The sequence below is a fragment of the Apis cerana genome, linkage group LG7 (genome assembly GCF_029169275.1).
Source record: "Apis cerana isolate GH-2021 linkage group LG7, AcerK_1.0, whole genome shotgun sequence".
Classification (NCBI taxonomy): domain Eukaryota; kingdom Metazoa; phylum Arthropoda; class Insecta; order Hymenoptera; family Apidae; genus Apis; species Apis cerana.
Window position 1 is genome coordinate 7,455,573 of NC_083858.1, and position 14,483 is coordinate 7,470,055.

Sequence of the window (14,483 nt, forward strand, 5' to 3'; positions counted from 1 at the left end):
ATAAATTAAGAGATATCAATTTAATTACTGTAATTTCGTTCAAATTATATCTTTTAAATAATCGATCAAAAACTGTGGATAAATTGGATGGAAATTTAATTTCGATATAAATACCTTTATTTCAAAGTGTATTTCTTCTTTAAATATAATTTCTTTCTTAATAAAATACTATTCTCTTCGTGGTTTGCATAATGTTGAAAATTAATTAAATATGAATATATTAAATAAATGAATATTGTTGTAGAATTTATTGTTAAATTTTAAAAAAAAAATAAGATAAAAATAAATATTAAATACATCATTAATTATTAAAGTAAAGTATTAATTTCAATTTGAACAAATAACAATAAAAAACAATTGATTCGTGTCTCATAATTTATTTTCTTTAAATTTCAATATAAATTTTAACAGAAAAATAAAAATTATTTAAGAAATTATGCGTTTTCGCATGCATCCTAAAATATTTAGTAAAATTTTTTACATAGAAGTATATAGGGTGTTACTAAACTGATGGTACAAGTTGAAAAGAAATGATACGAAATAAAACGAAAAAGATAGAATTAATTAATAATATTCTATGCATAATAAAGATATATTATAGAGATTTTAGATTTTATTATTAAATATATTTAATTAATTTAAGATCCACGTCGATCTGTCATATCGACAGAATGACAAATGAAAGTTTGACTTTGATGATATTCATGGCATTCATGAATGTAACAAAAAATTTTTTACGAATATAATCAAATATAACGAATAATCTTTAATATCGATTTACTCGGAAACGAAGCCCCGTTATTTTTTTCTTTTTGACTTATTTTTATATATAGATCCATTCCTTTGTACCATCAGTCGGTAACTCTGTATATTACGAATATATACTTGACATTAATGATTAAATACGTATCGTTACGAAAATTTACATTTGTTCGAAATATTCTTTTTAAATTCTATTTACATGTATCATACACCATCCGAATTTCCCTCTAGTTTCGAAATGAAGCACACCGCTTCGTTTATATTTAATTATTGAACGCCGATAGCCAAGCAATTGCATACAAATTATTAATATTATATATTACGCTAGTTGTGCGACGTTCTTGTGTATTATCGTTGCTTAAGATTTCTCTGTCGATACTTTTGTATGTATGAAGTTTTGCTTGTGTGCACCGTTTACGTGCATACAAATATGTTTCTGAATGTGCAACGTTGAAGGAATTAAACAGTTAGCGAACAACAATACCGTGCAAAAACATGATCGATAAAAAGATATATGTCATTCCACTTAAAAAAAAAATGACAATATTTGTAAAATAATAATTGTAAAATACTTTTTGAATGATGCACTGATATTATTTACGGAATGTTTTGGAATCTTGAATTATACACGTTATCATGTTAAACTCTTATCTTTTATCCATTACATTGATTTAGTTCACAATTATTTCTATCTTCAATGACAAATGAACGATGATTCGCACTTTTTAATTAAATTAAATTATTATTTAATTAATTTTGCACCAGTTTAAGTGACTAAAAAATGTAAATATTCCTTCTTAATGATAATTGCATCTTGCATTGCGTATGAAACGAACTATTGTTACCATATTTATATTTCTTACATATCTCTCATATCTATTTGTTTCTCGTTCAAACATCAACGAAGATAAACAGCAATAATTTTGCACGGTATTGTGCATCCAATTTTACCGCTTTAAATTCGAAGCATTCGCTTGAAATCGCTTAGAGAGAGAAAAAAAAAAAAAAAAAGCTCTCGCAAAAGAGATCAAATCGAACGCTGAGAAATCATGTAATAAACGACATGTAACGTGTAGTCATCGATACGTTTAGTTTAATTTTGCCGCGTAAACCCGATTAGTTCAAGTGTATACGCGATACAAATCTCGATTGAATGGAAATGAATAAAGTCAGGATTTAGTTTCTTAAAATTGTGATTTAAAAAAAAAAGAAAAATGAATATAAAAAAATAATAATATTCGTTTCTCCGACAACAACAAATTAGGAACTCTGCTTAGCGATTAGTTTGATTTTTTCAGTGTCGAATTTGTTTGTTCGTCATGCTGCACAATAGTTGAAAGCGAAGGCATAGTTAATGAGGACGTTCTGCTGATAGTTGATTATTATATAGATTCTTTCTGGGCCTTCACGATTGAGCGGTCCATTTTCATCCAGACTATTTATTAGTGTTTTGCTCCCGTTGCGCTTTTGCGAACACTAAGTGCATCACGAGACATGCACTTTAACTTTCATTTCGGAATTTATTGTTCGTACTTAGCCCGTAACAACTAACTTGCAGCCAAGGAGACACCTTTTAACGTGCTAGAATTAATTCTGTGTCTCTTTCTAATTACGATAGAGTTAATTATTTAATAAGAAAATATTTTATAATCCTTTTATTGTACAATTAGAAAAATTAGAAAAATTTATTTTCGTATTTTCTTCTTATTTTAATACGTGAAAATATTTGTTTATTGTTGCATTTGTTATAGCGTTTAAATATTAATGAAATAGATTATTATTATATTTGATTTAATAATTTGATACCATAAAATATGATAAAAGAAATATTTAATTGAAAAATAAATGTATATTTGCTTTTGATAAATTGACTCTCTCATAATGATAAAAATACAGAAATAAAAATAAAAAAGAATCCTATTTTTAAAAAATTCAAGTATTTTAATTTTTTTCGATCTTTCAATCGATCGAAACTACCCTAATCCACCAATAATGAAAAGTAAGAAAAGAGTGTCGTCGTCCAGGCTGCAGGTTCGTCTGTTAAAAAGTAAACTACGTGGGCATGAAAATTAATAATTTAGAAAAAAATCTTTGCGAGAAAGATGCTAATGCAGATGACTCCTTTGTTTCGAGCAGGTCGATCTAAGGCATATGGATGAGAAATCGGGAAGCAATGTGGTGGATGTCGGTGTCGACCTCTCCGAATTCTACATGTCGGTAGAATGGGATATTTTAGAAGTACCTGCAGTACGGTGAGCATGTTATATTCATAAATATTTCTTACGTATTTTCACGATTTTTTAACTTTCATTGCATATAAAATAAAAATAACGTTCACTTATTTCAAGTTGATCGAATGTTTAAACATTAATTTGAAATCAGTTACGAAAAATGTTTATATCTTTTCATTATTTTACAAGAACATTCCCCTAATTTCAATGAAAAATTTTAATGAAATTTCGTAAACGAGTGAAATGGTATGCCAAATACTAAAAAATAATTCCATATTAACAATAAGAAAAGATAAAAAAAAAAAAAAGAAGTATAAAAATGCGAATGCTGAAATTTTTACGAAAACATTTTGGCGTTTATTAAACGTTCTTTATCACGGTCTGGCAGGCGACCGTTGTCACAAGCAATTAAACGTGTCCAGACCCAAGGAAAATCCGATGTCTGATATTTTTGCGAGTTTTTTTCTTTTTTTCTCTCGAAGGATGACGTGACATTCGGTCGAATAGGTTTCTGTTAGATATTTAAACGACTCGTCGCGTAAGTGGAATATCGTTGCTATGGTCAGACAGTCGGAGGAATGGTCAGACGCTTCTAAATTGCAACCGGAATTTCAATCGATCGAGTGAATGGACGAGGGAATGGACATCTTGCATGTCGTTTGACAGAATTTCGCTGTAAAAAAAAAAAAAATCGCCGTCCGTTAGAGAAGCATTAATGAAAAATTTTCAATATAAAGTTCGTCTAACCACTTTTTTTTCCGCGAAATGAAACAATATTTTCTTTACACAAGATTTCCTTACAATTTACAAGAAAGTGATAAATACGAAAAATCGATGGACAATAAAAATAATTTATTTTTTAAAATTTAAGTAATTCGTCGATATATTAATTTGTAATGCTTTCCCATTTTCTTTTTCTTTTTCTGCAGAAACGAAAAATTTTACACCTGCTGCGACGAGCCGTACCTGGATATTACATTTAATATAACGATGCGAAGAAAAACACTTTTCTACACTGTGAACATAATTATTCCATGTATGGGAATTTCCTTTCTTACGGTACTGACGTTTTATCTACCTAGCGACAGCGGGGAAAAGGTAAGTGCGATATTTTCACGAAAAAATTTAACGTCGAACGAGCGAATCACGAGAAGACGCGAATTTCAAACATTTTTATTGTATTTTGACTCAAACCCTTAAACTATCTTTCTTGTTTCTTGCCATTTCAACGGCAGAATTTTTTCCATATTTTATAACAAATATGTAGAATATTATATAAATTCGTAAATGTGAAACGTATGTCGAATAGGTTAAAAAGTATTAAATTCAATAATGTACACCGTTCCTCTACAAAATGTTTAATCGTTTATACACGTGAGAAACTTGAAAACGTTGTCGTCTAACGATAAATATTCCGCTAAATCCTTTTGCGCGTGCATGTGAAAAAGTATTAAAATGGAAAGCACGAACGAGAATGAAAAATAACTGAAGAAACAGTGGGTTGTTTGAATAGTTGAGAACAACGTGAAAAATGTATATAAAGAGGGGAAAAGAATTCTCATTACTGAAATACGTATTTCGACGAAAATTTTTGATATTTTCGTGGGAAGAAGAATTGATCAAAAAAAAAAAAAAAAGAAACGAAATTTAAATAATAGTTGAAAATAATGTAAAGAACGTACATAATGAAGAGAAAAGAATTCTCATTACTGAAACGTATAGATTGAAAGGGAATTTTTTGGAGAGAAAAATGAAAGCTTAAATACAGAGGGTCTAATTATTTGTAATCTAATCAAACAAAAAATGAATGTCAAAGAAAGAATAAAAATTTTTTATTTATATTTTAATATCTTTTCCACTGGAATTGAAAGTGAAGACGAATTTTTAAATTCAGTTTCTTCGAAAATTAATTTTCAAATGAGAAAAATTTATTCCACATCTTTTGCCTATTTTTATAGAATTATTTATTCTAATCAAAAGTTAGCCAATTTGAAAAATTGAAAATTCAAATTTACTCGAAAATAAAGAATGAAAAAATTTTATATCTTCAATCATCTCTGATTAAGAAACACGAATATACGAGATCTAATAAATAATTTTCGTGAATTTATAAACTTTCAGAATTTTAATCTCGATCACGAAACACCGCACAATTTTTCATTTTCCGTCGAATAGAGAATTGCTATTTCCCCAATTCAAGGCTTGACAGGCGGAAAGTTTTCATCAAAAACGATCGTTCGCAGTTCGCAATGGTGAATATTTCAATCTGGCAAACAATAAGGAAGGCTGCATTAAAGTATCGATCGTTAATTAAAACAAATATTCGAAGATATATCCGATCCCTATGCCTACTTAATATCAATCAAGACCATTAATGATCGTCGTTCGCAATATTACAATAGAAATCCGTCGATCATCCGAACTAATTATGAGAGAAACGTGGATATGCGATTTTTTGAATGATCTATCGGGAAAAGCCACATTCATCGATCCATCATGAAGTAAAAAATGAACAGTTTATTAGATAAAAGAATATATGCATAATAAAAGAAAATATATTGAAAAGAATAAATTATATTTAGACGTTGTTATAAGATAACAATTTGAATATTCTCGCATTCGAATAATAGATGTTTTATTATTATTTAATATAGAAACGATTAACTGTAAATTCCCAATTCATATCTGTTTACCAAAAGTATCAGATATTTTCATTCCATATTCTTCTCTATATTTGATATATCGCTGTACAGAATACGTGTATGATCTTGAGATTCGATTCTTTTCTATGTACTTATTCAAGTGAAGACATTAATAAACATTCCTATTTTACGATCAGCAGTATAGCTTTATAAATTTTTCCAAAAAAAATTCGCATAATCGATTTTTCGTTATATATTTTTCTCCATTTTACAACTGTTTCTTGCACTCGCAAAACGAAAATCAATATCCGTCAGGCCTTCAATCTTTGGTAGAAAAGTCTGGAATGAAACAATCATTCGTGAAAGGATATCGCCAAGGCACGTTCTAAATGCATCGTAAAGTTAGGTTAAGTTAGGTTAGGTTTGATACAACGAAACGTATTCAACGACGAATGAACGAAAAGACAGTAATTGCTTGCTTCCTAAGTTTTTTTTCGCGTTCTCTGCGGAAGAGTGAACCAGTGCAACGAATATAAATCCCCGATGGAGAAACTTTGAATTTATGGCGGTCGTTAATCATCCCGCTAAAAGTTTCACTGGCAGAACTGCATTTTCGTGGAATGCAAGTTTTATTGAACCGAATCCTGTCGTGGTATTGATCTGCATGTGTTTCGAATAGATCCGCAATACGATTTTTGTGGTAGTTTTTGTTTTAATTCTTTTTTAAACGTTGATAGACCATTCCCTTAAAATAATTCGATTTTTATGTGGCAAGCGTTAAAAACGTTTTTTCTTCATCACAATTTGTATTGATATAAAGTACGTTTGAAAATTCGATTTTATAGGGCAAAATGAATGCAAAAGTTGGTAGGAAAATTTCATTTGCGTTAGATAAAGTGAGACAGCTCGATCCTCGTCGCAGCGCCATCTCAATCCCTTCGAAGGAATTATTATTGACAAAATCTTTCAAGCATCTGTCTTGTGCGACGAAATAAAAATTTGAATGAGCATCTTTTTAATTTTCAAATTTGATAATTGATAACAATCATTTGTCTAAGAAAAGTTTGAATCGTTTATAACTTGGTAAATAAGCTTGATCGATTAAAAATTCTTCTGTGACGACTTTCACATTTATTTGAATCCTCCAAGAATAATTCCTCACGAATGTATTAATACTCTATAAAGCCGGTTCAATTACTTTCGCTATTAGTGGAACGATCAAAGACTTTCTGGTTACAGATAATATGATTTCAAAGAGGTTCAAAGTGATGCCAGCGACATGAATGTGCAAATTCTCTCTTTGAGTAAGCATACAGGAACATCGCTTTTTTTCTCCTTTTTTTTTTTTTTTTTTACTCTTAACTTTAGACTACAGCGATGGCGAAATTGAACTCTGATATAAATACTGGAATTTCTAGGATAATAACGATTTCTATTGAATAAAAATTCTATTAGATCTTTATGTACATCGTGTATATAAAAATAATAGATTGATAGAAAGATAGCATAGTATTTAGAATTTTGCACATTAATCTATCTTTTGAAACCAGCACGAACTCATAAATATTTTTTCATTACCATCATCATTTAAAATTATTTTAATATTTTGCTTGGTAAAAAAATGTCTACAATAGAATCTTGCTTATGAATATCCATTGTGCTACCACGAATGTTCATACGAACGTTATAAAATATTTATATTTCCCTCCATAAGATGAAATTTATTCGTTAAACAACAATGACGAATATGGATTACTCACGAAACATTCGTATAACTTAAAAAAGAGAAAAAAGAAAATTTTGTTTAACCTGGATACATTTTTATTCTTTTTAATGAAACATCAACGAACGCAAATTTATTACTTCTCACGAAATTTCTATTCAAAGTAACGTATATACAGCATAACATATAAGCCGCACATGCGAGAAATCAACAACGCATTACAAATGTTCGGAATCTCTTTATTACGGGGAAAATTCAAAATTATATTTTAAAAAGTACGAATTTTCTCTCGAGATTAAAAAAAAAAAAAAAAACGAGACAAGACTCCCATCCCAAAATCCTTTATTTTTAACAAAAAAAATTTGATCAACGTCGAGGGTCGCCTAAGCAAACACACGGTGTGTTTATTCAACGCAACGCGCGGAAACAAGGTCTCTGGTTTCTCGGAAACGAGAGGCATCGAAACCACCGCGTAAACATAGACATAGAAAAATATCGGGCGAAAAATTGTCAGATGCCAGTCACGCGGCCACCATTGGACAGTTAGGTCACCGAAGATTCGTGCGAGCCACGAGAGGGGGGGCGCCCCGGGGGCAAAAAGTCGGTAAAGGTTGAAAGGAAAAAGACGGATGGGGAACGGAGGGGCGATGCAATTAATTCCTTTATCCCGAGGAACGGTCGTGCTTACCTATACTTAACGTCCGTAAAGCGGACGTGTGTGAAATATGCGCCGAATTAGTTCCCCCCACGCGGCTGTCGGCCTCGTTATTTTCCCTTATCTGTAGGTAGGAGCTGGTAGTTACTTTTGGCTCGAGACTATTTTTCATTTCCACCGCCGACTCCTCTCTCTCTCTTCCTCCTCATCGGCTCTCCTCCTCACCTTCGACCTCTTCTCGCCTCATCGTTTCATCCATCCAAGGATTTCTCGCCTTCGCCTCCCCGTGTCCGTTTCTCCCCCTCCCCCTTTTTCTTTTTGCTTTCTTTCTTCTCTGGTCTCTTCCTTCTCTCCCTCGAAAATCGTTGCCCCCTCGAGGCAACGATCCTCTTTGTACTCCAGGCCTCCAATACGCGACAGAATAAATAGAGGAAAGGAGGAACCGCTGAACGCGGTTCCGTCATTGATGCTCTTTTTCATCTTCACCCTTCGACAGACTCTTATCTCCGGATCTGGATTCTTTGGGAGGGAAAACCGCGTGGTTTTTATCGACGTGCTCGGCGAGAGGAACGCGCGCTTCGACGCTCCTCCACCTTTCTCTCTCCATCCCCTCTCGATCTTGCACGAAGGAACACGCGTCACCTTTTTCGTGTTTTCTTTCTTGTGCTTTTTTTTCCTTTTTCTTTTTCGTTTTTCGTGAAATCAATCCGCTGTCGCAGTTATTCCTCGAGTTTTCTTTTGAACGGAAAGGAAATAGCTGTGCGCGAGAATAAGAAACTTTTTTTTTTTTTGATTTAAGAGTAATTTTAAAAAACGTGGAGGAGAAAGTTTTGTTGTTGATATATTGAGATTTTGGTTCATTTTTAATTGAAAAATTGAAAGTAATGATAAATGAATTGATGTAAAAGTAATTGGTAGTTTTGATGGATTTCGTTAAAAAAATTGTATCGGTATAAATTATATTGTAAACAATTAAATTATTTCTATTATGGGTAAAGGTATTCTATTTTTCATCAAAAAGAATCAAAAGTGCAGATTTGACACGTTTTCGTATTATGATACAATTCGTTTTGTATTAATTGATAAAAATTTCGATTGAAAAAAATTATTGACAAATGAAATAAAGTGATTTTATTTCATCAAAATAAGCGCTACGCTTGTATTGCAATCCAAAATAAAAGTTTTGTAAAGTGAATTGGAATATTATTTATACATTCGTTATATTCTGAGATAGTTCTGTCAAAGTATTATTTATTTCGTTCTCTGCAAAATATTTTGAACAGGAACAACCAAATTCCAATCTTTAAAAACTTCGAAAGATCACACTTTCGCATTATTCTTCTTTTTATTCTACTCTTAGCTGTAAATTCTCAATAAATTTCTCAACTTCAAACAGAAGTGATATTTTTGACACTTTTTGGAGCACTTTTAAAATAGAATTGTTTCTACTTTATTCTCGTTCAAGAGTTTTATAAAGTTTGAAACATATTGAAGTTTTAAAAGAATTGAGTGAAAGGAACGACAAATACATTTTCAATTGAAAAAAAAATTTCGAGTCTTATCGTGCTCATATTGATTTTCAGTTATCAATGAAATTATCATAAGATGCTATGGATAATATATTTCATCAAACAATGTCGTTCATAAAATGTTATGAATGAGATATATCGTTTTACAAATTATACTGTATATTGTTCTTGTTAAACAACAGAATTTTTTCTCTTAATTTTTTTTAATACTAGACTTTTACATAAAAAGTTTTAAAGAAAATTTCTAAGACTTCAAAAATGATATTCATCATGAATTGTAAGTATAGATTGATCAATACCACAGTATCAGTATCAGACATGGCAGGAAATTATTATTATCACCGAATTTTTGTTTTAATTTTGATAAGAAATCTTTTTTCCACCGATATAATGATATTATGAATAATATGAATAATATAAGTAATTATATATCCTTTACACGAAACTCTTTTAAAGAATTATACGATTATTATATTATTTCACGTAAATTTTGTATGAGAAAAAATATTTTAATCAATCCATTTAACGTAAAATCGGTTTTCATTGCTTAATTAAATATTCGAATATCTATTTTTCACAATATATTTCAATATATGTAAACAGAGAAATTATTTTATTAAAAGTATATTTAAAAGTTAATTTAAATTGTCAATATTGATTATTTTATAGGTGCAAATGTAGTATAAATTTTATTTGTTGTATGTAAATGTTCAATATATCACTGTTCGATTCATAGATAAACATGCAATATATATTGCACGAGAATAATGCTTACCACACTCAATAAATACTACAAATATGCTGTATTTGTATGCTATTCTATTTTACTATATTTGTGTATAAATATACGTAAATATTTACAACAGATGCATATAAAAAGAAACTATATAAAAAAAGAAAAAAAACAATATACGTCTTTTCAAAATTCTGAATGTTCAGAATTTTGACAGAATTTTATTAAGTAAATGAACAACGCCATCTGAAACACAATTTTCCTTTATCTACATCACAGAGGTAATAAAACTGTTCTTTGAATATTTGTCGACTTCCTCGGTTTGAGGATAAAAAGAAGTGAGAGGATAAAAATCTGTGAAAATATCGTGTAAAAGCTAGAGAAAAGGCGGTAAGAAAACCGTGTAAATAAATAAACAAATCGTATAAAGATGAATAAAACGCGGAAAAAAAACGTGTGAAAGTGAAAAAAAAACAATTCAATGTAAAAACGAATAAAACATGTTTAAAAAAAATCTATGTAAAAGAGAATCGTGTAAAGTAAATGCATTATAAAAAGAATCCCAGATATATTTCACAAAAATAACGTTTACCATGATAAATGAATACTAAAAACTACTACATTTATGCGTATTAAATAAAAAATTTTTCTATGTTAATAATCGACAACATTGGATTATTAACATATTTATAAATTCCCTCGTTTTTTATATACAATGTTTTGCAAAGAAATTCACTCATAATGTCGAATATAAATAATAAAAATTTGTTTATTTTAAAAAGGGTTGCTTGACGTTTTTTGCTCCCTTTGATATTATAAGAATTCAAAATTTTGGATTCTTTTGTTTTGCGTTGTATAATAATAATCTTTAAATGTGAAAATTTGTCATATACAAATTGTAGAATCATAAAATTTTTAATGCATTTTAAAGTGATTTTGTGATTTTATAAGATTAAGGAAAAATATATTTGCGAGGCTAAAACGATTTATGAAATTATGACTTCATGTGTGAGATTTGAGAAATACATAAGTAGAGAAGAAAATGATTTCTTAATATAATATCTGTTCAATAATGGTTGGTGAATATAGGGGAAATAAAGAGGAGGAATTGAAGATCGGGGTAAATGATTAGATATTGAAATGAAGTTTCTTTCCAGTGTAAGAAACTGGCTTCTCAAAGTGACATATAAAAGAGTGGAAAAAGAGGAGATGATGGTGGAAATAAGTTTAGCGGGATAACAGGTTAAAGTAAATTTTTCAAAGATTTCAATTTTAATTTATACTCATTTGAGTCAATTTTCACTATTTTTTTTTTATACATTTTTTGCATTTTTTTAACTTTAGAGTTATTGCAAACATGCTATTTACTTAATAAAAAAAAGAAAAAAAGTTTATGAAATAATGAATTTTTAAAAGAATATATTTATAAAATTATAAAAATATATAATGAAAAATATACGTGTAGATCGAAATTTATTAAAATATTTAATTTATTAACAATAATATTAACAATATTTATAGTAGTGTACATAAATTCATTATATTTTTGCAAGTATAATATAAAATTCAAAAATGTATAAACAACATTTATTAATAACTAAATGCATATAATTCATAGCAAAAATATTTTTATATAATAACGTAATAGATTAATTTTTTCAATTTTTGTCTCCTAAAAGCAAAAAATCTTAATCCACTAATATATTAAAACAATTATTACAATAATTATTAAATTGTGCATAATACTTTCTTACATATTACATATATCTATGTATATGTATATTTAATTAATGAAAAATTTTATGTAATTTATTTATAATATATATCATTGAATGTATATTTACACGTACAAATGAAATTTGTTTATTATACATTCCTTGAATTATTTTTTATTACATATATTTAAATATTCGTTTTGTTGCTCACTATACGTATAAATATAAACTTTCTTTCATTTCATTCGAATGTATATTATCTCAATTAACTACATCGTAGCATGTTTCCTTTTTACAACAATTAATGCAAAATTCTCAATCAAAGTGTACCAATTTAGAAGATTTAATGTACAGCGTTTGATACTAAAGTTTCATGAAACTAACTTTTGTTTGAATAGCTGTCGAGCTCAAAGGATTACTGATGAACCATCAGTGATGATTAAAGAACAGATTTTCTGTAGCGAGGCAACAATCAATGGGTTTATCTATTTTTCGCATAGAATTCTTTCGTTAAAATTCTCACGTTATTCCAAAGTTTTTATATGAAATTATATTATATACACGTAGAGAATAATCTCATAAATATTTCAAAAATTACATATACAAAATGATATCATTATCTAGGAAACACAAATCGTACAATGAATTACTTTAAACATAATTATTTATTTTATTTTGCCAGTTATTTTTATCTAAAGTATCATTCATCTTTTAATAATTTCCAATTCTTTACAATTTAATCCACCATCCATAGGAAACAAATTTCTTTATATTTTAACAGTTTATTTCTATTCAAGATACAATCCAAAATAATTAATTGATTATTCTAATGAATAAACGTTAAATACAACAGATCATAATAAAATATAATAAATAATAAAATAAAAGGCGATTATAGATAGAAATAAGATTGGAAATAGACGTGGAGAAGATTGGGAGTGATGGTGGATTTTTTCTGAAAAAAAGAAAGATGGAGGATCGAACGCGTAGCTATTTGGCCCTTGGAGGCATGTCAATCAATTCGAGAGAATCGATAAGCAATATCGCGGTCCGGTGATTGACCCATAGTCAGCACGGTCGTCGAAATTGCATGCACCATACTTACCTTCGTTTTTATGGCGATATTCCTGATGCAAAGGATACAATATCATGGCTGGTTAATAACCTCTGATTGTCCCCTATTTGCTCTTGATGTACAGAGAAATATTCGCGTTTAGGGGATCCATTCGAAAATTCTGATTTTGTATTGGACGAAAGTATGTGGATCTTTTTATCGATGGAAATTTCTTTCTGAGAGAACGAGATGAGCTCTCGAAAGTCTCAAAAGCAATTTTTTCAATCTTGAATACAATTTCATCTGTGAATATCTTTCACGATTTCAGGCTGATAGAAAAAAAAAAGTTGAAGATTTTACGATTTAAAATTCTGTTCTATCTTACGTAAGTTATACGTAAATGGATGGAGAAAAGTATTGAAACTTTGATTTCATCCCCTTAAAGTGATATTCCATTGAAACGAGACAGCATTTGCATTCGTCTTCATTTTAAAATCAAATTTTAAAGTAAGTTTGTATATTAATCTTCTCAAATTGAATAAAGGTAAATAAATAAATTTCGCTAGATTGATAAATTAAATTTTCTATTATATAATTTATGATAATATTAAATATAAGAATTTATATTTAATTAACTGATTAATAGTAATACAGTTTAGGATTAATATGCAACAAAATAATTTTCCAGTTGTCACGAATATTATTTAAACTTTCGTCACATGTAATCAAAGAGAAGAAATGTTTATTGTTTTATATAATTTATTCGAGAAAGCATTCTGCTGAGTTGAGGAATATCGAAAGAGGGAAGAAAATCGTTATCAATTTTCCTCGTTACGACATTCAGCTGCTAAACATACTTTCGAGATTGTCTGTGAGAGAGACTTTATACATAGACTTTAATTTCGTACAAAATGATGGTTGCACAGGAACTCTGTGAACGTGGTGTAACTTTAGAAGTATAATGCAAGTCGTGATGATAAGAATACTTTATATTTAAGAAGTCAATCAGTATGCACATAATATAAGTACATTTGCAAAATATGTATATACAATATACAGAATATGTAATACAATAAGTTTTCAAGACTTTTGTAATAAACGATAAAGTGGTATTTTTTTTAAAGGAATCGTTTAAAATATATTTAAATTTCTTTCATTATTGTATTATATTATTTTTTGAATTTTGTATTACAATTGAATTAATGAATTAGTTGTAATTTTTTATTATAGAAAATGTATTTATTGCACAATTGATATTATTAAATAAGTTATAATAAAAAGTCCAATAAGTAATATACAATTCATAAAGTAACGTAAATTAATAAAATAATATCAATAATATTGATATTAAATTATGATAGGCAAAAATATATAATATAAAATATAATATATAAAAGCAAAAGTTGGGAAAGTAGAATGGAAAATGAACTTTGTAATTT

The 14,483-nt window shown here is 28.8% G+C and overlaps 1 protein-coding gene across 14 annotated transcripts in view; it reads left to right on the forward strand.

The window, feature by feature from the left end:
* Positions 1-14,483, forward strand: part of LOC107993186 (acetylcholine receptor subunit alpha-like) — a 251,829-nt gene that overhangs the window by 180,603 nt on the left and 56,743 nt on the right. For all 14 annotated transcript variants that reach the window (XM_028664495.2, XM_028664489.2, XM_017049480.3 and 11 more), the window contains 2 exons: positions 2,899-3,014; positions 3,923-4,091. In XM_028664495.2, coding sequence (XP_028520296.2) covers positions 2,899-3,014; positions 3,923-4,091 — 285 coding nt within the window. The remainder of the gene's footprint in view (positions 1-2,898; positions 3,015-3,922; positions 4,092-14,483) is intronic.